Raw genomic sequence first — 24,459 nt, 5'->3', positions numbered from 1 at the left:
GTGTACCAACAACAACTTCAAAATTTCTTGTTTCTCTGCGCCACCCTGTATATCACCTGACAGATCAAGCTATCTGTATTCTAGTTGTAACTTTACTTATGTATAATCCTTGGTATTTTAAGAATTAATTTTTTACAGAGCACCAAGTCATCCCCTGAGAGTACTGACAGTCCCCTGGCAGCCTTCCCCTCTATGTCCATGTCCAGTTCTGCCAGTCTGTCCTCCCGAGCGTCCAAGATGTCTGCCAGCGCCATGAGTGTCATCGCGGCCACTATGAAATGTAATCCTCAGGTAGGTGACTGCAACTGTTTTAGCAGGGTGTCCGCATTCCTTGAAAATCTCAAAACCCTGGTATTTCATGATGTGCTTTTAAAAAAGAAAAATCATAAAGACACAATAATGCTATTTTAGGCACTTTGTTGGTTAAAAAAAGAACAAAATTTTGTAAATTGCAAAGTTTCAAATATATAGCTCCTTTAAATTTAAAAATGTCTTCCAGACAAATAGACAGTCAGACAGGAAAGAAATATTTACATCCCCTCAACAGACAAAAGATAAATTTTTTCAGCCTACTTAGTGATTGGCTTCACTTATACTCAGTCAAATTTCGTGGTTGGACATGTGCCATTATAGAACTCATTCTTGTCTGTGTGGGAATGAAGTTTAATGCAAAAGTGAAAGTCAACAGATGAAATCTTTCTCAAGATAATTTGCCATCTGATATATTCACATTTTTGTTGCAGTAAATTAATTTCTATGGCAGTGTTCAAGTAATAAATGTTCTGGTAATCTCGGGAGGGTACTACAACACAAGAGTGCAGTGAAACCAAATCTTGTCACCGACTTTTAATATTGACTTTCCACTCTATTATTTTTTCTCTTTACTCTATAAATAAATGTTAAAATCCTGCATTATTGTATCAGTTTATGTGCAAATTTATCTACTCTGCTGTTTTTTCGTTGCCATTAGGTTTGCCCATAAGATTATTGTAAAAATATTTGGTAACCTCAGCCAAATCCTACAGGGTCACATGCACCATCATCTAACTCAGTGTTGTGTATGTAGAGATGAAGCTTCATGCAAACTTTCAAGTCTGTAGGTAAGTTTGTTTTCTAGATATCACACAGACAGACGGACAGATATGAAATTGTTCCAGCCCCTCGAGTGATAGGCTTCACTAGCGCTCAGACAATTTACACACTACTTTACATCCTTTCACAGAATACTATTTGTCCTTATATATCAATAATATTTTTTATGCTGTAGATGGAGCTTATATTGGTCACTGTTAAATTACATTAAAATACAAAACCCAATATTTAATACATATTATTGTGAGGCCTTTCGATATCCAAGATACCTTCATCAGGTATGCCGTCGCACACCACTGCATCAATACCGGACTTACTATATCACAGAAAAACTTAAAACTATTAAAACATGTTAACACTCCAAAATATTTAAATGCATGGGAGTCATATTACATAAATCAAACAAACACAGAAGATCTATTAAATCAAGAAGATGGACCAATTCAAAATTCAATATTACTAAAACGAAAATTACAAAAATAACATTCAAAATTTATATAGTATAATACCAGTAATAATTTAATTATATTTACACACTACGCCACCCAAGACAAATTATTATTAAATCACATATGTTAACTATTATTAATAATCAAATTTACTTTTTGTATTTATTTTGTGATGTGTCTGATGAAGGTATCTTGGATATCGAAAGGCCTCACAATAATATGTATTAAATATTGGTTTTGTATTTTAATGTAATTTAATATTTTTTATATTTATAAAAAGATTTTAATGGCAACATTATTTGGTAGCAAACACACTTTTTAAAACCTTTACTGTAACGTGATACATGTACTGATGGAAGGCAGCCGCAAGTAGAGCTTGTTGTGTCTGTCATGATCAATGTATTAAATAATTAAGATTAATAGGTCATCTGGCAAGCTAGTAATGCACCACTGCAAATGAAGCTGGCAAGAAAAATGAGTTGTTGGGACCTTAAAAAAATCCCTGAAGTTGTATTAAATAATTGTTAGACACCTTTGGTCAACAGTATACTGTGATGGATTGGGTGAGTTGGCATATTTTCTTTTGTGTGCCACCACTTGAAAGTTTGACCGCCTACCAAAATTTTGCAGGCTCTAGGACTGGGAGAGGCTTCATCGAAACCGGTATCAACACTTGACGATTTTACATCTCTGCTGGGTCTGAATGATGCTCGCATGTTGGTAGACCTGCTGAAGCTGGCCGTGGCCAAGAGAGTTGGCCCTGCTGCCAAGGAGACCATTGCAAGTGTTCTCGTCAGTAAGTATTTAGTCTGAATTCTGTATAAATCGTGGCAGTGTGTAGATAATACATTATTACATGAGTTTTACTTGTTGTACACCTACTAAATTTTCATTTGCTCATAAAATTTTTATAAAAAATAATGGGTTAATCAGGCCAGAGATGTAGAAAACATTATAATTTGGATTGTTATCTCTAAATGAAAGATGACCGTGTTAAAGTATTTTATTTCATATGTTAGGTTCAGTTTGTAGGTTTATAGTAGGGTTATTTATCCTTTTAATGTTTGGCTCTTACAACTTTTTGGCATTGAGTTGACATTGGATTTATACCCCAAAATGAATAAAATAAAAATTGCTGAAATTATTTATTCCGATTATTAATTCCTAATACTGGTTGATTTTTTCCTATATAACCTAGTGTCTGTTGTGGAAACAAAATCTATGGAGCTCAAAAAATCTTATCAAAATATTTTGTTATTAGATAATTATAGTTATTTCATTAATTAACCATTGATTGAAAAATTTTCACATTGACACTGTCCATAAAAGATTTTTCTAAATCCTCAAGAAACCAATCTATTGAAAATAATTGGGTTTCTTTTTATTGTTCTGTCCCTCCCATGCTCAGAAAATCAGTATTTTCTTGATTACATCATTTTAGTTTTGAGGACCAAAGCTCCCTCTTCTCTTTACAACACAAAATATATAGAATACCCTGTGAGCGATTTACACTTTTGTTTTTTTTTCCCCAAAAAATAAACTACAAAATCAGGTTAAACTATTTATTTTGACGTGACAACGTCTTAAATTAGGTTGCGGCTCGGAGTCACTCATTAAAAAGTGTAACGCCCGGTAACGTTACGATGCCCGTCCAGTGGGTCCACCGCACGGGATCCGCACGGGATAAAGCAGATAACTGTGGGTCCGCCGCACGGGATAAAGCAGATAACTATGTTTATTCGTGAAAATGTGGAGTGCTTAGATTCGTCATTTACAACAACTACAACAATAAAGGTAAATAATTGCACACTGATATTTCATTATCGTAAACTATGATTGATTGATTAATTGTTAGATTGACACAAAAGTTGAGAAACTGAGTTTATAGGTTATGTCATACTATTGACAAATGTTGATAGTGTTAAGTAAATTATTAGTTTAAATCACTCTGCAATCAATCGTAATTCAGTCGATTGAGAAGAAACAGCGCGTATTGCTAGTCAAACATTTAAAATAACAAATTATAACCTCTAACCTGTCATAACAGTGCGACCAAACAAACGAACTAAACCGACCAATCACCACGCGCGGAGTTAGAATTTAACTGTGTTTAGCAAGAATTTCAAATTCCAATTTTAGTAAATGTTTTATTCAACTTTACCATTTACAATAACAAATTTTAATTAATTTCAAATTATGTACAATGTTTTAGTAAACAAAATATATTTCTATAGTTAAAATTTGTGCAATTCTTATTTTCATTCAATTCCTTGTTCCTATTGTGCAATTTAATAATATTCATATCAATAAATATTCTACCGAGAAAAAGACGTTGTCACGTAAAATCTTCACCCGTAAAACCGACTTTACAGGCAACCATAATTTTTTATAAAGCTTTTTACTAAACCAACTAATACAAACAAATAATATAATTACATGTAATAGTTAAACAAGTTTAAATTTGAATACAGTCGAAAAACTTATGTCTTTATACAGTACCAGGAAAACATAATACTAATATTTTTTCCTTATTAAATAAGGTTGCTTCTGACTGTTCAATTACTGATCAAGTCTCAAACATTGAACAATAATCTGTACTTGGACTGCAGGCATGGCGACCTCTCTCACATCAGTAGCCGGGATGTTGCTGGAGCTGTGCATCACTGAACTGGAAGATGTTGCCCTCAACAACAACAACATCAACGCCACCCCCATACCAGTTATACAGGAGAGCTCTCACCCGTACATAGACGATATTGCGCTGAGCGGACATGTCAAGATACCAGGTACTTTAATGTATTGAATTCTTAAACTGTGTGACACTGAGAAAATTGTTATTTTATTGCATTAGTAAAACTCTTAAATTAATATATTTTGCATGTTAGTTATACTTCTTTCTCAAATCCTTATCTATGGCACTAAAAATATGTTAAAATCTATTAACTACACCAAAGTTTTTATCATAATTATTCTGAATTCCCAACAACATGAAACCTTCAAGGAATAACAATTCTCTAAACTTTGTATTTTAACAGCCCTTGGCTTAAATTTTGTAAACGGTTTTCTTTGTGGTTGGCAGGCTATTTAGGTACTACTATTTTATGTACTATCCAATCATCCATCAGAATGATTTAGAATAAAAAAGTACATTCTCCTAAATGATAATTATTTACAATAATTACAAGTTTATAAATATTACACAGCATATAATATGTCGGAGCAGGTCAGACAATGGATTGTGGTGTTATGAGATCGCGTGTACCCAATCTTTCATACCGAGCTTTCCTAATGTGCATCGTGCGCCCGATGGAGTACACGTTGTTATTCATTTCCTTATTGCGTTTGTATTTTTTGCTTGTTTTGGTGGTTTTTAAAATTAATCCCGTGCTTAAATAAATATCTCAGACTATCGTGTACCCGCCGGGTGCACAAATTCTTAATTTTTAAGGTAAATTAATTTTTTTTAGTTACACCTTGGGGTACACTGAGAAAAATTAAAAAAAAAAACATAATAAAATAATTCTTTTGTCCAAAATGGCGAAACCTACATACCTTTCTCATTACACTTAGATATTTAACATTAAAAAAAACCATCATGGTTTTTTGTCATTATTATTGAAAAATTCTATGGCAAATTAAAAAGTCCGGAAAAAAGGCATTGTCGTGAACGTGTTATTCATGTGAAAAATATTTATATTGTATATAAGAATTATTTAGTTATAAAAATATTACTGTTATGCCTGTTTGTGATTTTGGTTTATAACCAGTAATTGTTGTTCTACTCACCTTGGAGCTAACATGAACCTATGGTGGTAATGGCATATCATTGTGGATAAAGTGGTTAATATGCGATAACTGAGTCAAGGGATGACGAGCTTGGCTGCTCCATGGATGTGATTGTATACATCCAAGTAGCCCACTTGACCAGTCCTTTTTTTGTACTAAATTTAAAAGGTTGTGCTTATATTAGCAGATAATGAACGAAACTGTTATTGATTGTAGGAGCTCTGGTCCTGCGAGTGGAATTTGATCGACAATGTTCCACAGAACGCAGACACGACCCTCTCTGTATCATGGACGGCAGCGGGAAGACCATCTGTGTCAAATCAGGTCGAGACTGGAGCGATTGGTGTTCACCTGCAATTATACACGGTTTGTTGATTTTGATTGTCACCAAAAGAACTAATGAACACCAAAGGTTCCTGTATTGCTTGGGAAAATGCAGGAAATATCAAGGAACAATATATTTAACTCTCTCTCACTCACTCCTTCACAGTTTTATTTTTTGGCAAATAATAAACAACATTTATTGCACATAATGTTTTCTCATCACAATGATGTAATTGAAAACAGATGCAAATGTCATAACGTATATATAGGCATATGGTATGAAACATCATATTGTTGCCTCATAGAATTCATCAGAATTCCCCCAAGTAGTCATGCAAATCCAAACGACCCAAACTGTATGGCCGGATCATACACTAAGTCATCATTCACTCTGGAATGGCTAAATTCTACACTAAATGATCATCCACTTGGATATGGTAAAGTTCTACACTAAGTGGCCATGCACTAAGATGGCTAGTTATTACACTAATTGATCCTGAACTCTGAGACTGCCAGATCCTACATTAAGTGATCATTTACTCTGAAAAGATGATAGTATTGACCTCAGTATTGTACTGTTACCTTAATGGTTGATCAAAGATACTTGTCACCTTTGTGAGATGAAAATTATTCTACGCTGGAACCACAGGTCACTGACGCGTGCACACAGATCTTTGCTTTTTTCACGAATTGTTTTGGGATTATGCTGTACATCTTTAGTACCAAACAACCAGTCCTTTGTCACAATCTAATTAGGATAAAAGCTACAGTCACCGTGTTACATGCAGCATCAAAAGTTGACCATAACAAGCTTATAAAAAACCGGTATTCCAAGGGAAGATGGTAAAGCAGTAATATTTAAGCTCTTATTGAGTTAAATTCTTTCATTGATGTGTGAACCTTTTACTAGGAGGTTCTTTTCAGAATATAAGAACACATAGGTATTCTTTTGTGGATATATGTGAGAATAGCATTGAGGGCATTAGTTTACCTTTCTCTCCTCCAAACACATATGATACTGTATGACTAAGATAACAATGTCTACGAATTTTTCTCTTACAGGAGATGAATTACGGTGGAAGTTCTCGAGTGATGGATCAGTGAACGGGTGGGGCTGGCGGTTCACAGTGTACCCTATCACTAACCATGACGGTCCCACGGGCTCGGACAGAGACATGCTTTCTAAACCTAGTGTGGAACTAGTCATGTCTCTGCTGGAACCTTGCCTCACACTTGCGCCTCACCGTTCCCTAATCACACGATTGGCTGCAGCCCTCGCCTCCTGCTCCCAGCTCAGCTCGCTAGGTAAGTTATAGCGAGTAATTAAAATCATGATGGCCAGCAGTATAGCATGAAGTCTTATGTAAATGAAATTTAAGTTCTAAAATGAAACTTTACAATTACATTATTAATTTAAATCATTTTGATAAGGGTAAGAAATATAAAATCAGTGTAATTGACCCTGTGAGGATAAGGAGATTTATATATAGTCACCAGTGTTTTGTGAGTACCAAAGCAATTATCTATGACTCTCCGTAGTTTATTTTGTTATATTAGAATTTATATTGTGTTAATGTTGTAACTTGTATTTCCAGTATACCAAATCTTTGTACCAAATCAAATTAATATTTTCTTTCACTTAAATGTGTTTAAATTTTTTTTATCTCTACTTGGAAAACATATTTTTAGCACCAGCTATTACATCACATCTGCAGCTGATGTGTTGTTTTGTTTTACTATTCATCATTGTCTACTCTAGTGGATTGAATTGGTTTGGTTAGGTTGTACATGTCCGGTAATTTCAACATTTATATTCTGTTTTATTTGTGTTTTTTGTTTTTGTCTATGTATTTCCTTTGAAACTGGATACAGGACCAAATCAGGGTATATCTACCTAGGCAAAAATCTTAAACATTGTAATAAAAAATCAAATTTCATAAAACTTTCAATAAATACACCAAATTTTGCAAAATTATTTTTTAAATGATGTCTATAAGAATACAAATGACTGATATTTTGTGATAATTGTAATATGAGATAGGCTGCTATGTGACTGTTCACACTGATGGTAATTCCTGGTTGGAAAAGTTGTGTGAAGGCTCTCTTGTTTATACTTGATTTGTTTAAATAATATGGTACTTTATATAAAAATGTAAGACAAATTATATCCGTTTCTCATATACAATTTGACAATATAATAAAATTTCTTAATTTACTGTAAAAGGTGGCTTTATACATTATTTTCATTATTAAAAAATAATTTCCCTAAGTAATTCTTTAAACTTTTCAGGCGGTTTTATGATCAAATGAATGTTTCATTACTAAAAACTGGAATTTCTCATGCTGGTACCAAATGTCTTAGTAGCAAAACTGTTAATTTGAAGGTGTAAGATTTATTTATTTCATCTTTGGAGGACTCAGTAAAAGTACATATATACAAGAAATGTTTCCATAGTAAAAATTTACTTGTACGTTTAGAGAGCAAGTCTTTGCTAGTACTGAATATGTTGGTATCCTGTAAGTTTTTTGCTTAGGTTCATCTCTTTGTACTATATCACTGGATGTCTTATTTGTTTAAAGTTTATTTTTGATAATAAAAGTTTTGTGAAGGTAACATTCAAGTATGAGCCATGTTTTGGAATTGAAATGGTCGTAAAACTGCACCTTGAGGTGCACCATAACAGTTTTAAATGTTTGACAGGATCGTCAGAGCGCATGTGGTGCCTGGAGACTCTGCGAGAGGTTTTGTGCTCCGATCTCGGCAAACTGTTAGATCTGCCTTCTTTCCTACACACGGACCAGGTGGACTCTGCCCTGTCCAGTCTACTGAGGGGACTACCCCAGGCTCTGCTCAGACAGTATGAATATGAGGAACCCTCTGTCAAGGCTGGTAGGCAGCTCATGCACAGTCCCTTTTTCAAGGTATGATTTTTTTCTTTATTCTTGCCACCAAACCAATGGAAATGTTTTAAAAGTATTTTCATAAACTGTTACAAACTTTGATTTATACAGTGTACTCATCCTAAAAATAGTAAATCTCTCAATTTAATTGTTTAATTTTTTTACATAATATACTCTAGTCCACTAAGTCCTCAGAAGTTCAGTTGGATTAAATTTTGTCTAAAGTTTTTTAAAAAAAGGTTCTAGCTTGTGAAGATAACACAATAGGTAAAATCCGTTTGTTCTAAATATAATATAGAAAAGAACCCTTTTCATATCACACAATTTTCAGAATAATCAATTTAATCACACAAAATTTCAAAGAATATTGTTAAAAATTTATTGTCTACTGCCTCTGTGTGTTTATTGTCGACTGGAAATTGGTTTTAAACAATAGAAATTTGTATGTTTCCTTAGGTATTTGTCAGCATTCGATAATATTGTTTAACAGCAATATTATGAGCCCTCAAAGTCGTATCTGTCTCATTCTCAGTATTAAAAAGTGTCTTATTCTCATTATCAAAAATAATAAAAGAGCCCAAATTTCAATTAAAATATTGTTAACTTTTCTTTAATATTTATTTTTACCATCTTTAGTTAACAAACTGTTGTAATTCATTAAAATTTATATTGATTATTTCTTGATTTATTGTCTTTCTGAATGTGTTTGAATTGAGTGGATTTTAAAATTATTGAGGATTGAATTAACATACCTCTACTTGTAATTATCTTATATAGAAGTTTTAAATTAGTTATGTAACAGTTTTCCAAGCACCCTCTTTGGACTCTCTTGTACAAGCAATTTTGGATGAGTTGTATACAGTGATATGATGATGCAGGCTCTGGTAGCTCTGGCCTGTGATCTTAGCCTGGACTCTCTCACCTGTTGTGCTGACAACAAGAAGTGGATGTGGTTTAGACGCTACTGTCTGGCCATGAGAGTGGCATCATCACTGATACACAGGACGCCTCTTCCACAGACCTTCTGCCTAGAGGTAGTTGCCAGTTATTTAGCTGTAAGGTACGGTGTATTATGTTCATAGCCTTGTAAATGTCTTGCCATACAGGCCATGGGGCAATATTGATTCCTCACATTAATTTCTTAACAGCTGCACCCATAAAAACCAAATTCAGTATACATTTGAAGGGTATAAAACTCTATTTAGGGTTTTGGCTAGTTAAGTAAACATTGTAATTTCTTTTTGGTATAAAAAGTTCCACTACATTAAGTTACTTTTCATAAAAGTGGGAGTAAACTTTCTTACCAGTTCAAGAAATTCAACCACTTATCTCTATATCTTGCTTTTTGATCACCAATTAACAGTTAGGTTTGTAGTGATTACAAAATTTACAATAACTGAGCTTTTTCAGTTGTCACTTTGTACAAAACTACCCACGATGTCTGATGTGGAAATTTTGATAATACAAATAATTTTTGCAAATCTTTGTGGAATTGCAAAGTAAAAATTTGGTTCATTCTTCATCATGGAAATTAAAAATCCATTTTGAAACTAAATTGTAATAACACTCATAATGTTCAATTATTGGTGAATTTCAAGACTGAACCTTGAGGTACTCCTGTTGAGACAGATATCTCTTATTCTTTGGAAATTTTCTCCACCCATGGCAAGAGCAGGAGTTAATTTCTCTCTGTTCTGATGCAGGTCCAAAAGGAAATTTCTGAAGTGGCAACCCGCAGTGGAGACCACAAGAATGACCACGAGAACCACGAACTATTCAAGCCCGAACATGACGAGCAGCTGCTGCTGTGGGTTAACAGGTGTGTGGTTTGTCCAGTGAAACTTGCCTTCATTGATTGTTATATAATTTTTAATTAAGGGTGTTTAATTGTGACTTTTCCTTTTCAAGCTTACACGAGCCTAAATATTATACAATATCTGTTAATAGTTCACTTTCTACAATAATGGTCAGCTTACTGAAGTATAATAAATTAGCATTCTCCAAATTAACAATTTTGGTCATAATAGAAAAAGAAAGCATCACGTAAATATTTTAAAAAAATCAATCAATAATCAATAAATGCAATTAGAGATTTCTAACTCTTAGTCAATTACACAAGAGTGATATACACACTGATTAATTTAGTAAATTGGCTGAAAACTAGAATCACTAAGCAAAGATAACATAAAATAAAGAATGGAATAAAAAAAATAGTTGGAGAGAATATGCGGGTTGAACAGAACTAGTTGTTTGTTGCCTGTTATGGGAATGCAACTGAAAATTCATTCGTCATTACAATTAATGTAATAATTTCCATGCAAAAATATTTATAAAAAATAAATATTGATTTTTTATGTAATTGGTTTAACCGAAAAATTGGTTATTCAAGATGGCTGCCCACCCTCATTATTTCGGTAACTGGGGTTATAATACACAACATTTTAAATCTTCAACTTACCACACGTTAATTTGTACTTCAATAAATTATTGCAAAGCAGAACTATCTGTTTTAATTGTAACACAAACATTTTTAAGCATTTAGCATAAGAATAAGTGTCTAGTAGCATGAAAAGATGGCAAAAAATACTGTAAGTTTATAAAAGAAACCTGTTTTATTTTTGCTGCTTCAAAGGACTGTGAATAAAAGTATCAGGCTCTGTTATCTGAATTGGAGGTGCTGCCAATAAAAGGAATTATATTTTTAAGAAAGGTGATTGTCCAGTTGGTATGATCAGGAGTACAAGGAAAAAATGTGCTGTGAAAAACCACAATGAAGCTTGTTGAGGAAATTGCGTTTGAATCAGCTGAACATCAATGTGGTTTTGGAGTGTTAAGATGAAGCTCTTTGTGTTGCAGACAACCGGAGGACTGGAGTCTATCATGGGGAGGAACCAACACGATCTACGGCTGGGGACACAACCACCGAGGACAGCTGGGAGGGGTGGAGGGGGCCAAGGTGAAGGTGCCAGCACTGTGCGAGGCACTGTCAGCTCTGAGGCCTGTCCAGATTGTGGGGGGAGAGCAGACACTACTAGCTGTCACTTCTGATGGCAAAGTCTACGCCACTGGTAAGTGTATCCCTAATAATTTTTTTCTCTTTCTTGTTGTAATCCTTTTGTAATAAGTCATAATGTAGAATCAAATCTAAAAAAAATAATAGGGCAGATTTAGCTTACATTGGAATTCTGCCACCTTTTATATTGTCGCTGCAACTCCAGAAGCATAAGTGGTGTGATTTTGTGATGTGAAATAATTTCATTGTGGAGCAACAATGGAAATATTTTGTTCAAGTTATTTAATCAGACCAATAAATGATGCATAATAAACATTGGTGATCCTTGGATGTTCTTACAAATTTTCTCCATATTCTTTGAGCTGAAGAAACAGTTTTTGTTGTTGTTGTACATTCTCCTCTGCAACCTGGGCAAACAAGTGCTAAAAATAGAGCAAATATCCATATTGCTGGATACTCTTTTCAGTTCCCCCGCTTCTTGGTTTTTTTTAGTTTCTCTTGTAAAACACAAATAAATTAGCATGACCTTCCGGATACAACAACTAATTTATCAAAAACTTCAAATTTGTTAGGAGTGCTCAAAAATGGTTGTAATTCACTCCTAATGTAAACACTTAATTTCATACTGTATAGTAAAGAAGAAATATTTTTATTTTTCGGTTATTGCAAATTTTGAAAACAACCATGGTTGATTCAAATTGATATTTTCTTTAACATATCCCATAATATTACTGTTTGTAACCATTTAAGTTGTAGCAAACACAGTTTGATTGATGTTAAAGTTTTTCCCATTATTATATATATATATATATATATATATATATATATATATATATATATATTACCCTGAATATTACATGGTATATGACATAGCAAATAAGGCAATATTGAAAAAAAAAACCATTTCATGCTAACAAAAAATAGTTTTTACGAAGAGCACAGCTTTGCATCGCCACAAATTGGAAAAATTGTGAACATTTTGTGTAATGTAATTTTTTTTACATTCTTATTCACATTATGTGGTTTTTTTTATGCGTTATTACAAAGGAAATAAAGTTTTGTTTCAGCAGCTTTGAGTTTTTTGGCCAAATCTCAGAGGGATTGTGTTGCTTACAAGGAAATGTTTCACAAATTCTCAATTTTCTCTAAACGAAACATTCCAACCTCATGTGTATTGGACAAAAAATGTTTGTATTCATATCTTCTATCAACCCTTGAAAAACTCTGCACTTATCGGAATCACCCAGTATAGAAAGCTTTTAAACAGACATATGTTTTTTTTTTTTTACTTTACAACTGTTAATTGTTGGATACGTTTTCATGTCATCAGCTGGTATGCCAGTGTAGATCACATTATAATAACTTTTGAGTTGTATTATGAATTGTATAATCAATAATTATATCATTTGAAGTTGTGTGGTGAAAGAATTTTAGCAGCCAGTTTTAAAAATACTGACACTTGTTGATTTTTTAAAGTAAACATGATGTAGCTATGGTGGGAAGGGTTGATTCAATGTGAATGCTGAGTTTTACTCTATTTCACCTTCCACATAGTACAGCATTTGAAATCTAATATTGTCACAGACTGGAATCTGAGTCCACATCCCTCTGAAGAGATGCAAAAGAGTCTGTGAATAAGACGTTCAAATTGAATTGTTTTCACTGTTTTTAAGTGTTGCATTGGTGTTGCTTACACATTGCTGTGTTAGTGACTATCAGCATTGGACACTGCACTTAGGAACCAGACCTTATTTGCAGATGTATTGCAAATTAACTGCCTTTAATTGTAGATAACCACTGTGTCGATTATACATGGAGGTTGAGTGTGAAATTGTTTCTAGATAGTTAATTCCCCGTAACTATTTTCCAGGTTATGGAGCTGGAGGCAGACTAGGGTTGGGTAACACAGACACTGTCACCACCCCTACTCTCATTGATTCTTTGGAGAATGTCTTCATCAAGAAGGTAACTATCAGATATAGGACTATTCTTTGGAGCATCATTGGTTTTTCAAAATGTTGGGTCAAAGGATTCATAGGGTACACGTAAATTACCTGAGCGTCTCATGTAGTTACTTAAAAAGGTGTCAGGTAGCTTTTAGGTCAGATCAGTCAACCAAAGATTTGTTCAGGAAATTGTTAAAATATATATAACAATGAACTGTAACTTTAAGCTGTATCAACAAACTGCTACATACTTCACAGTTCTTTCTGTTAGTCAAATGTAAATGAAGCTAACTTTGTACTTTTTAAAATTTTATTGCTTTGCTTCTTCTTTATCTTCCTACTTTCTATTGTGGCCTTTTAGAATGTCAAACAAGGTACATACCATAGTTAAAGTTTTGCACCTCTGCCTCTCACAATATCATCAATCTTACAGATACATTTATTCCAGAAAGTGACTTGTCAAAAAGTGCCAAATCAGTTTTTATTGTATACTTAGCTTAACAGACCTACACTATCTCCATGAGTTTATATTTTCCTGACCTAGGTGGCTGTCAACTCTGGGGGCAAACACTGTATGGCTCTCACGTTTGATGGAGAGGTCTACTCATGGGGTGAAGGAGATGATGGAAAACTGGGACACGGCAACAAAGCGTAAGTTACACTACTCCTTCAATAAGTACTACTTAGAAAATAAAAAATATTTAGCAGGTTATTTTGTGGGAATTGTTTTGAGTTAAATTACTGGAAGGACGTAGAGAAATGAAATTCTATTGTATCTATAAAGAACAGTATTATTATCGACACCTTAAAACCTAAGCTATTAATATTTTGCTATTTCTAGTTTCTTATCACCTCATTTTGTTGGAACCATAACCGAAAACAAACAATCTGTTATAAAACAAGGAAACTTATTTGACATTGTGGTTTGCCAGGATGTGTGACCGTCCCACACTGATAGAGGCACTGCGGGGCAAGGAGATCGTGAACATTGCCTGTGGGGGCTCACACAGCGCAGCTGTCACAGTGCACGGAGAGCTCTACACGTGGGGTAAGGGCAGGTACGGCAGGCTGGGCCATGGAGACACAGAGGACAGATTCGTGCCTAAACTGGTGAGTCCACAACAGAGAAAATTGTCTCTTTCAATTGATGTCTTTTCTCTTATCCAGCTCTACGAGGAGTGCAATAGCTCAAATTAAATGAATAGTTGACTAACGATTTATCAAAATGTCTATCGTACAATTATTTATTGTCATTACTTTAGTAAAAATGTAGTGAACAAAAAATTAAATTGTTTCCAATACAGTATTATGATGATCAGTCATGTATAAACCAAACTTCAGTTTCTGTGACTGATATACTACTGAGTGAAGTAAATATGTGTACGGGTGAGAGTGATGTAAGAATGAGATGAACCGTGTAGCAGACTAGTACAGCGATGTTTGACGACACACAGCATTTTTATTGTCAAACTTTTAATTAATGATGGCTCATTACTGAAACTTGATACCTGAATTCTCAATACCACAGCTGTTTTTACTCAATTTTAAAATCATGGTTTGAGTTATATTTTAAAGTTTAGATCAAATCAGTTATAAATAATTATTTTCTCAAAGTGGTATGACACAGTGATTTCTTTTTTACAATATCATGACCAATAATTACAGTTGCACTACTTACAATGATAATTTATATTTATAATATAATATTATATAATATGTGAATCAGCCTTAACACTTTCGAAGGAGCATTGCGAACTGCCTTGGACATATCTTGCCCACAAAGGAAGAACAAAAATAAAATAAAAAGCAAGCCTATTGACTACTAAGACCGAGAATCAGCTGAGATCAAAGCTGCCTACTTACGGGCCCTGAAAACCTATGAATTAACTGGAAAGGCACAAGACAAAGCAACAATGGTAAACATAAAAAAGACGTATGACATCACCCTAAGGACATTACAGCAAAATGCTAATGCACAGAAAATAATTACCTCTAACAATAAGTCAAAAGCTGTATGGGATCTTATAAACACAGAAAGAAATGCCAAACAACCTAGTCAAAACTGCCCTAAGCTCAACATCAACAATACAGTTGTTGACAATCCTATTCAGGTAGCTGAACAATTCAACACTTACTTTACTCAGATAGCAGAAGTAACAGTTCAACAGAACAATCAACAATTGGGAGGCTGCAGACTGGAAGAGGATCAAAACCCTTTAAACACTCCTTTAACACAATCGTTTCATCTGACTTCCACAACATGCAAAGAAGTAAATAAAGTCATACATAGCTTGAAAAACAAACCATCCAGTGGCATAGACGAATTCTCATCAAAAACCGTAAAACACTGTGCAGAAGAATTAACCACCCCTCTCACATCCATAATAAATAAATCTTTCTCATTAGGGTAGTTTCCAACCAAACTGAAAGTCTCCAAGGTATATCCAAAGTATAAAAAAGGACCAAAAACCAACCCAAAAAATTACAGGCCCATATCATTAATTTCAACTTTTTCAAAAATTATAGAAACAATAGTACTAAACAGGTTAATGACCCATCTAAAAAATCAAGCCTTAATTACTGACTGTCAGCATGGATTCCAAAAAGGAAAATCAACTATTTCTGCCATCATAAGCCTTGTTGAGTCTATAATCGACAGCATAGATGAAGGACAATTTGTAACAGCCTTATTTTTAGACTACAGCAAGGCTTTCGACTGTTTGGGCCATGAGCTGATCTCTAAAAAACTTATAACTTTAGGAGTAAGAGGCTTAGAAAACAAATGGTTTGTCAGCTACCTTAAAGAGAGATCCCAAGTTGTAGACATCCAACATACTACAGCTGGCGTTACTACCATGTTCAGATCAGATCCTAAACCAATGACAAGAGGAGTTCCTCAGGGATCCATGCTGGGACCCATTCTATTCATTTTGTTGACTAACGACTTCCCAGCTCTAATTCACAACTACAGTACCAGCTGCATAATGTATGCAGACGATACAACCCTCCTTTCAAGAAATGACACAGCTCAAGAATTGTACGACAACTCTGTTGCATCTCTTCAAAAAGCCATAGCCTACAGTAAACAAAATGATTTAGCAATAAACCCTGACAAGACAATACAAGTACATTTTAGCAGAAAAAAAATTCTACCCACTAGTATCCCCAATATAACAGTGGCTGATCAGATTAAGTTTCTAGGAATAACTCTAGATAATGGACTCACATGGGCAAACCATGTAAATAACATCTGCAATAAAATCAGCACTGGTGTCTATGTTGTTAAACGCATTAAATGGGTTGGCACTCAGGAAGCTGCAAAAATGGCATACTACGCTCTAGTAGAATCTCATATTAGATATGGTCTTACAATCTGGGGAAGCTCCTCGGGAAATCTAAAGAGAGTACTTGTACTACAAAGTCTATGGAGCCATTTTATATGCAGACCCACTAAACCTGCAGACTCACATGGACCTTCACAGCTACCCCACACGCCATGCCTCTAGATTTGTCCTATCCCAACATAGAACAGCCCTCTTTGAGAAAAAAAAACCGCCATACGTAGGCCAAAAACTGAAAAACCTCCTTCCAGACCACCTCCGGAACCTGACTGGCAACAGACTGAAGAGCTTGCTTAAAGAATTCCTGTTGAAGAATCCTGTGTACAAGATAGAAGAGTTCCTGGAATTAATGAACACATCTCCTTAATTCTACTTATTGTAACTTGACAAATTACTGTTCTTATTGTTCATGTAATAAATAAATGAATAAATAAATAAAATAAATGTTAGCAAAATAGATTTACGATACATTTTCTTGTGAAAACTTCGTCTGATTAACTTGTATCAGAGATTGTAATCCACAGCTGTACTATGAAAATTTGATTGGGTAAAATCGGAAAAATGTGCACACATCACAGGTGGAGGCTCTGCTGGGATACAGTGTGGTGGATGTGGCATGTGGCAGCGGAGACGCCCAGACTTTGGCCATCACAGACGATGACAGCGTGTGGTCCTGGGGCGATGGAGACTATGGCAAGCTGGGCCGAGGTGGCTCCGATGGCTGCAAGGTGAGGAGTGATGACTGCTCAGAGTCTTCTGAGGATTAGTCAATGTGGAGATAAAATTTTTGTTAAATATTTAGCTTCAAACTGGAAATTGGTACTTTAGTTCAACAGAATTCCTTAATCTGAAAGAACTTTAAAGGGTAAAATCTTTAATATCTATTGTGTTCACATTTTTTTCTTTATAAGTTATCTTTTTAATGGAAAAAGCTTATACTAATCCTTCTAGCCTGAATACAATATTTATGCAGGACCCATCTCCTTGTAATAAATTCAAATGAATATTCAAGAGAATTCTCAGTTTTATAAAACTCACTTATTTTTGTAATTTGTTATTGAAGCACTCAATTACTAATTAGTTTTACTTCTTTGGTAAACTTACTTAACATTTTTGTATTACTTATTTAAAATCTTAACCCTTTACGGATGGCCAAAAATTAGCAAAGTACGTCTTTTTCACATTTTTTAATAAAAACCTGTTTTTCTGATATATTTTAGTGTGTGATATTAAATTTACACCAAATGATTTTTTTGACAGTTTTATGCCAAAAAGGGCTTGCTTGTATATAAAACTGCAGTATTGCCAAGGCATGACACAAATCATTAAATTCGTGTTTTGTGAGATTTTAATTATTTTTCATAAATTGCTTCTAATAAATATGGTTTAAAACAGTTTTACATTAGAAATATTTTTTGTTAGTCCGATTTTGCTGATATATATGCAAACTGTCCGTGAAGAATATAACTGCAAGCTGATATATCCGCTAACCGTCGTTACAAGCACAATTTCCATTTATAAAAAGCATGTATGTCTGCATCTGTCCACAAAGGATTAATTTTTGTGAATCGAGAGTTGGCAACGACAGCTAGTCATTACCCAACTAGTTCACAGAATCCATGTTAAATTTTGGATTCTTAATTTCTGTAGTTGCTGGAATATTTATTTATAACTATTTTTAAGGGTCATAAAGATAGCAACAAGACTATGCAGCATATGGAGATCTACAAAACATTTATCTCATTACTGTTATGACAAGACATCTAACATCTTGACGGGTAAATAAAAATAAAAATATCCCACTTTAATTTTTTAACTAACATAGTAGTCCTGGTGTTACATTTAATTATTGTGTAATATATTTTAGGAACTCTCATCCTGTACTCACTCAGTGTCTCTCTGTTCAGGTGCCAATGAAGATAGAGTCGCTGGCTGGTCTCGGAGTGGTCAAGGTTGAGTGTGGGTCCCAGTTCTCTGTAGCTCTCACCAGATCTGGTGCGGTCTACACCTGGTCAGCATCAACTCTGCATTATTTGTGTTTGTTGTCTTTGTGTGTGTGTTACTTAATCACGTAAAAACTACTGGGCCAGGAGTACTGAAATTTTACACGGACATTCTTAACGTCCCTGGTCAATATATAGGCCTATTCCTATTTCCAAAAGCTAAGGACTTCGACTTTAGCCTCCCTTTACACTTAGGATATCTTCACGCTGGCCTGAAATAGTTCAATTGTTACTAAATTTGTTGGAGCTATTCAATAAAATTACATGAAATATTAAAGAGAAATTAGAGAAAATTTCAAGGTAATTGCGATAAACAGTTCCATTCTCCGATTTCAAAATGGATCAAAAATGGATTGGAATATCTTTCAGTGACTATTACTTATTTCGGGACTGTTTTGAATGCCATTTTAAAAGAATATGCTCATGTTGTCCTTGTTTTCAAAATTAAGTTGCAACCAAGGCCACGGGTAACTGCCAAGGGGACTTATTTTTAAAGCCCCAAATTTATCAAAATTCTGAAAATGATTGAACTAAGTTTATCTGTTTATATAAGTTTTTCTATTTATTTAACTTAAGTAGCAAAATTAGTCTTTGCTCGTTTCTACTTTTCTCACTTGAAGTAATGTTCCAGGGGCAAGGGAGACTATCACCGACTAGGCCACGGTACAGACGATCATGTGAGAAGACCAAGAAAGGTGGCAGCCCTGCAAGGGAAGAAAGTCATAAGTATTGCCACTGGTTAGTTTCAATTCTTTCTTTTTCGTTATTTAATTTTAACAGAGTGTCAGGTAATCATTTATCTGACAATACATGAAACACAAATTCCATGCTGTAGTTAATAAAAAAATTTTACTTTATGGTATGCTAAGTGTAATTTTACAAATCTTAAGCCTTTAAAAAGTGTTGATGTACTCAATATGTCTTCTAATGGATTGATAAATAAAATAATGTTTTATCAGATCACACTCAACCAATTTAACATTAGAAAAATAACCAAATCTTTTAATTCAAAATTAGGACTTTAATTATTTCAGAAGAAAACTATTTATACTAAACTTGTTGGTTAAACACTAATACAAATTATTATTTAGTTATACATTTATTTATTTTCAATATATTGTTAGATTATATTTGGTAAGACATAAAAACATGGAACAATGCAATAAAACTTGTGAGCCTTAGGTGAGAATTAAAGAATTAATAGCATTTTATATGACTATACTTTCATTCTTGTGAAAAATTAACCTTAATGACAAATATTAAAAAATACTATATCAAAGAATTTTATAAGTTTGAAGACTGAGTAGTAGGATCTCAGATTTTGATCTTTTAAGTCCAATATCTGAATCATTTGTAGTATAACTAGTTTGTACAAGATTCTTAGTCCTAGAAAAGAAATCTGTAAAGTAAAAGTATAAGTACATTGAAATACAAAGTCGTATTGAGATGTAAATTATTACCCAGATTAATAAACTGAGGTAAGGCTAATGTATTGACGTGATATCCAGGTTCTCTGCACTGTGTGGCCTGTACGGACCAAGGAGAAGTGTTCACTTGGGGAGACAATGATGAGGGTCAGCTGGGAGACGGTACCACCACCGCTATCATGAGGCCCAGACTTATAGTTGCTTTACAGGTGAGTGTTGTATGAGATTACACCCAAACTATACCTTAATTATCAACACCGTTTTGTAAACTCTGTTAAAACTTAATTTTTCCTGTAGTTTGTTTTATCCTTAGGTACTCTCCATGTTCCAGTCCTTGATAAACTTATCCCAAAAGTTAAAAATACTTTTAAATATAACCAAGTTGTTTCCCGGCCTTAAAAAAATTACATTATGTAGAAAATGTAGAAAAGAAATTACAGTTTGTGTTTCTGCTTATCTTATATTTCATTCAAAGTTTATTCTGAATTTTTCATTGCTAAGATTACTTTATAATAATTACATTTAATGTTGGAAATATTCTCGCTCATGGATTAAGTACGGTAGTTATTATAATTACTCTTGTCACTTTTTGTATGTGCCTTGATGAAGGATACATAAGGCTGTCAATTTTGTTATGCAAAATCAAGAAAAGAAATTGGTTAACAAATTATTGTATTATTTCCAAAATATTGTTTTAATATCCTTAAAGATTGTTTAAGTGTAATAAACAGTGGTACTTTTGTATCATGAATGACCTGAATACAGTAAATTCTGTGACAATATGAAATGAAAACCATTTATAAGCCTATCAAATTATTTGCTATCAAATATAAAGATGTGTTATGAGTTGAAGATTAGATATCTTATTAATTTATGAATGAAAATTAACTGAATGAATAAGAGATAATTATGGCAATGTAAGACTAGTTTTAAAAATTATAGCTTTTAATTCTTCATAAAGGAGTCTCAATTGTCTTTAACCAGTTAATTGTTCAGGGTAAGAAGATGACACGGGTGGCATGCGGTTCGGCTCACACGCTGGCGTGGAGCACAGACAAGCCATTCGCTTCCACTGTGCCGACTCGGGTACCGATGGAGTACGATGTGCTGAAGGAGTTACCCCCTGCACTTATACGCAACCGACTCGTGTTGTTGCTACACTTCAGTGATCTGCTGTGTCCCTCGGTGACCATGTTCCCCCTCACTGGGGATGTAAGTCTAGACTCCCTTCGAGGCTTCCTAGTATACATGGTCAAGGAGATCACCTTCCGCAAGGTACAGTCTTTTATACCTCTACTAACGATTGTTTTCCAAAATTCACCCTATCCTTTTCTCTTTCTGTCAAATTGTTTTTAGAACAGAGATAGGCCTTGGTCTATAAATTACAAGATGCTTGTACAGCAGCTGATCACCACTATGAATGGAGACATGTATCTCTGGTTCATTAGCTCATACATAAGCTTAAGGTTGTCACTATGACAGTATGCAAACTCTGGCTGATGTCACAGGAATGTTATCGTTCTATATACGAACAGTGGGAAAAGGGTTCAATTATGTTCAAATATATGTATAGTGGATTTGTTTGTATATTTATGTTCTTTTCTGTGTGTATGTGTTAAAAATTCTACTAATTTCTTAAATTTGAGTTATGATTGTGTTAGTTCATTTTATTACATTATTTTCGTTTCATTTTTAAAATATTAATTATAAAATTTATCCAACACATTATTAACTAAAAATAAAACATTTAAAATTCTTACAACCTGTAATGTACAATAATAAGTATAGCTTAAAACTACATCAGCAATTTTCCCTTTGGGCTTCATAGAGGCAAGAAAAATAGCACACCTATCGTGACAGGCTTATAGTTAATTATTGTAGCTTATCGTTGTGTGCCAACAGGTGGTTCAAGCCACGATGGTGAGAGACCGGCAGCACGGCCCAGTTATCGAGCTGAACAGGATTCAGGTGAAGCGCTCTCGCAGCAAGGGAGGGTTGGCTGGACCCGATGGCATCAAGTCAGTCTTCGGCCAGATGCTAGGCAAGGTGCAGTTCCTCACGCAGGAAGCCCTGTTCCTTCCTCACCGCGTCTGGAAAGTCAAGTTTGTCGGTCAGTTCTCACTTACTTCTTGTCCTCTGTTTATGCAATGAGTTTCTCTCAAAGAGAGTGAAGCTTTCAAATCCACATCTAGAGTGTATGAGCTTTAGATTGATACCAAATATGTTAATAGTGCATCCTGAACAAAAGTTCTGAATACAACAAAATTTATGAGTCGCATCTGGCTCACAATATGGTATTTAATTCTGTTTTTCTTAAGGGTTGATTTATTTGTGGTGAATAATTAGATTAATCTTCAAAACACTAGGAGCATTTTATTATGGATGATTACATTAAAATGTATTACAAACTAACAATTTTGTGTTTGGTAGTTACATTTAGGAAGGATGTCATGTGGGAGAAGAACCTAATAATAACAAAAAAGGATACAGCTGCAATCTGGCACTCGCACTGATGCAGCTCTTGCCTGTTACTAAAACTTCTCGTTCACTGTAAGATCAACTTGTGCACTGTAAGAATGTCTTGATTTCTCTCCCAACACGAAACCTCTTGCAAGTCATAAAATAAGTACCATTTCCAGTTATTATTAAATGAAAAATATTTTTTATATACTTTCCTAATTTGTTTGATTCTATAAATACCAGATTAACTGAATATTACAGGGTCTAGTTGGAGGCTTTTCCAACAAATTGATAGTCCAATAAGATTTAACTGAAGACCACTGAATTTCAAACAGCTAATTTATAACATTTATTTGCGATCTCCAATATTATAGACAGTTTTAAAACTGTAGAATAATAGCTGAGTATTGCTTTACATCCTAAATATCATCTATCTTAACAACTGAGTGTTGTTTACAATTCTTTAGGCTTGATTGTGTTGACTGTTCCTTCCTTAGAGTTATTTATTCTAGTTTTTTTTCTTCTAATGAAATATTATTTCATTACTTCAAGCAAGCATATAACAGTTGTCATTGAGGATCTGCTACAGGATGCCATATGATACGTATTCTTGAGTTAACCCACCATTATTGATCTGAATTAATTTCAATAGACTTCTCCAAATCGTAATCTCAAGAGGCTATTCAGCATAATGGGCCTTGGAAGAGATTCAGAAGTAGAGGGGATGAGGAGGGGAAACAAAAATATCTCATTACCAGATTGATGCTTTTGTATCTTATTAGTATGTTTCAGCCAGGTTTATTCTCACTCAGAATATATTCAAAAGGAAGAACTAGAGCTCTTGCAAGACTACTGCCTACGACTGTAACTGACTGGTATTGTTGTTACACAGGTGAGAGCGTGGATGACTGTGGGGGAGGTTACAGTGAGAGTATCGCAGAGATGTGTGACGAGCTACAGAACGGTTCCTTGCCGCTCCTCATCCCCACTCCTAATGGTAGGGACGACACCGGCACCAACAGGGACTGCTTCCTGCTCAACCCATCGGCCGCCAGCTCCCTGCACCTTACGATGTTCAAGTTCTTGGGTGAGTAATAAACCGCTGCTGCATCATTACTATCCGAGTAAGGGGTAGTATTTTCATAGCATAATATGATCAGTTATCTAAAACATTTTTGCAGTTAGAGTCTATTCCAATCTTTATTTTTTGATCCCATTTACCAGTAGAATAATCCTTAGCTTGTTTGCTATTTTAATGGTTTATGGAAGCGACTAATCTCCCTGTTATGTAGTGTGTGTGTGTGTGTGTGTGTGTGTGTGTGTGTGTGTGTGTGTGTGTGCGCGCGTGTGTGTGTGTGTGTGTGTGTGTGTGCACAGAACAATGTGTAGAGATTTTTGTTTACAGCTTGTAAATTCAATTGAATGCTATCGTACCATCATCTTTTCATTTATTGCAGAAAAGGAAATCATTATACATTGTTCTCCTGTACTTATTGAATTAGTCTGTAGAAGTTCTTCTTCAACTTTAAACGTTATGGGTCTAATTTATTTGCAATGTTTAAATCTGGGGCTACAAAAATCCAAACTTAAATTATTGTTCATCTTCTGTATTGGTGCTCTTGTGTGTCATTCTTAAAATAAAACGAAATACAGTATTTGAATTCAGTTAAATTCTTGATGCAGTTAAATGCATCTAGGCTCAATTATTACTTAGTTG

General features: G+C 34.3%; 1 protein-coding gene across 2 annotated transcripts in view; it reads left to right on the top strand.

The window, feature by feature from the left end:
* The window catches only part of LOC124360004 (E3 ubiquitin-protein ligase HERC2), a 154,667-nt gene that overhangs the window by 112,021 nt on the left and 18,187 nt on the right, over positions 1-24,459 (top strand). For both annotated transcript variants that reach the window (XM_046813229.1, XM_046813230.1), the window contains exons 60-78: positions 139-291; positions 2,172-2,337; positions 4,151-4,327; positions 5,544-5,693; positions 6,714-6,956; positions 8,353-8,573; positions 9,431-9,586; positions 10,256-10,371; positions 11,409-11,620; positions 13,436-13,530; positions 14,056-14,162; positions 14,444-14,621; positions 17,431-17,580; positions 18,760-18,863; positions 19,487-19,593; positions 20,364-20,491; positions 21,279-21,557; positions 22,185-22,392; positions 23,635-23,829. In XM_046813229.1, the coding sequence (XP_046669185.1) occupies positions 139-291; positions 2,172-2,337; positions 4,151-4,327; positions 5,544-5,693; positions 6,714-6,956; positions 8,353-8,573; positions 9,431-9,586; positions 10,256-10,371; positions 11,409-11,620; positions 13,436-13,530; positions 14,056-14,162; positions 14,444-14,621; positions 17,431-17,580; positions 18,760-18,863; positions 19,487-19,593; positions 20,364-20,491; positions 21,279-21,557; positions 22,185-22,392; positions 23,635-23,829 (3,145 nt within the window). The remainder of the gene's footprint in view (positions 1-138; positions 292-2,171; positions 2,338-4,150; positions 4,328-5,543; positions 5,694-6,713; positions 6,957-8,352; positions 8,574-9,430; positions 9,587-10,255; positions 10,372-11,408; positions 11,621-13,435; positions 13,531-14,055; positions 14,163-14,443; positions 14,622-17,430; positions 17,581-18,759; positions 18,864-19,486; positions 19,594-20,363; positions 20,492-21,278; positions 21,558-22,184; positions 22,393-23,634; positions 23,830-24,459) is intronic.

The sequence above is a fragment of the Homalodisca vitripennis genome, chromosome 4 (assembly GCF_021130785.1).
Source record: "Homalodisca vitripennis isolate AUS2020 chromosome 4, UT_GWSS_2.1, whole genome shotgun sequence".
Lineage (NCBI taxonomy): Eukaryota > Metazoa > Arthropoda > Insecta > Hemiptera > Cicadellidae > Homalodisca > Homalodisca vitripennis.
This window is presented reverse-complemented; position numbering and strand designations above follow the sequence as displayed.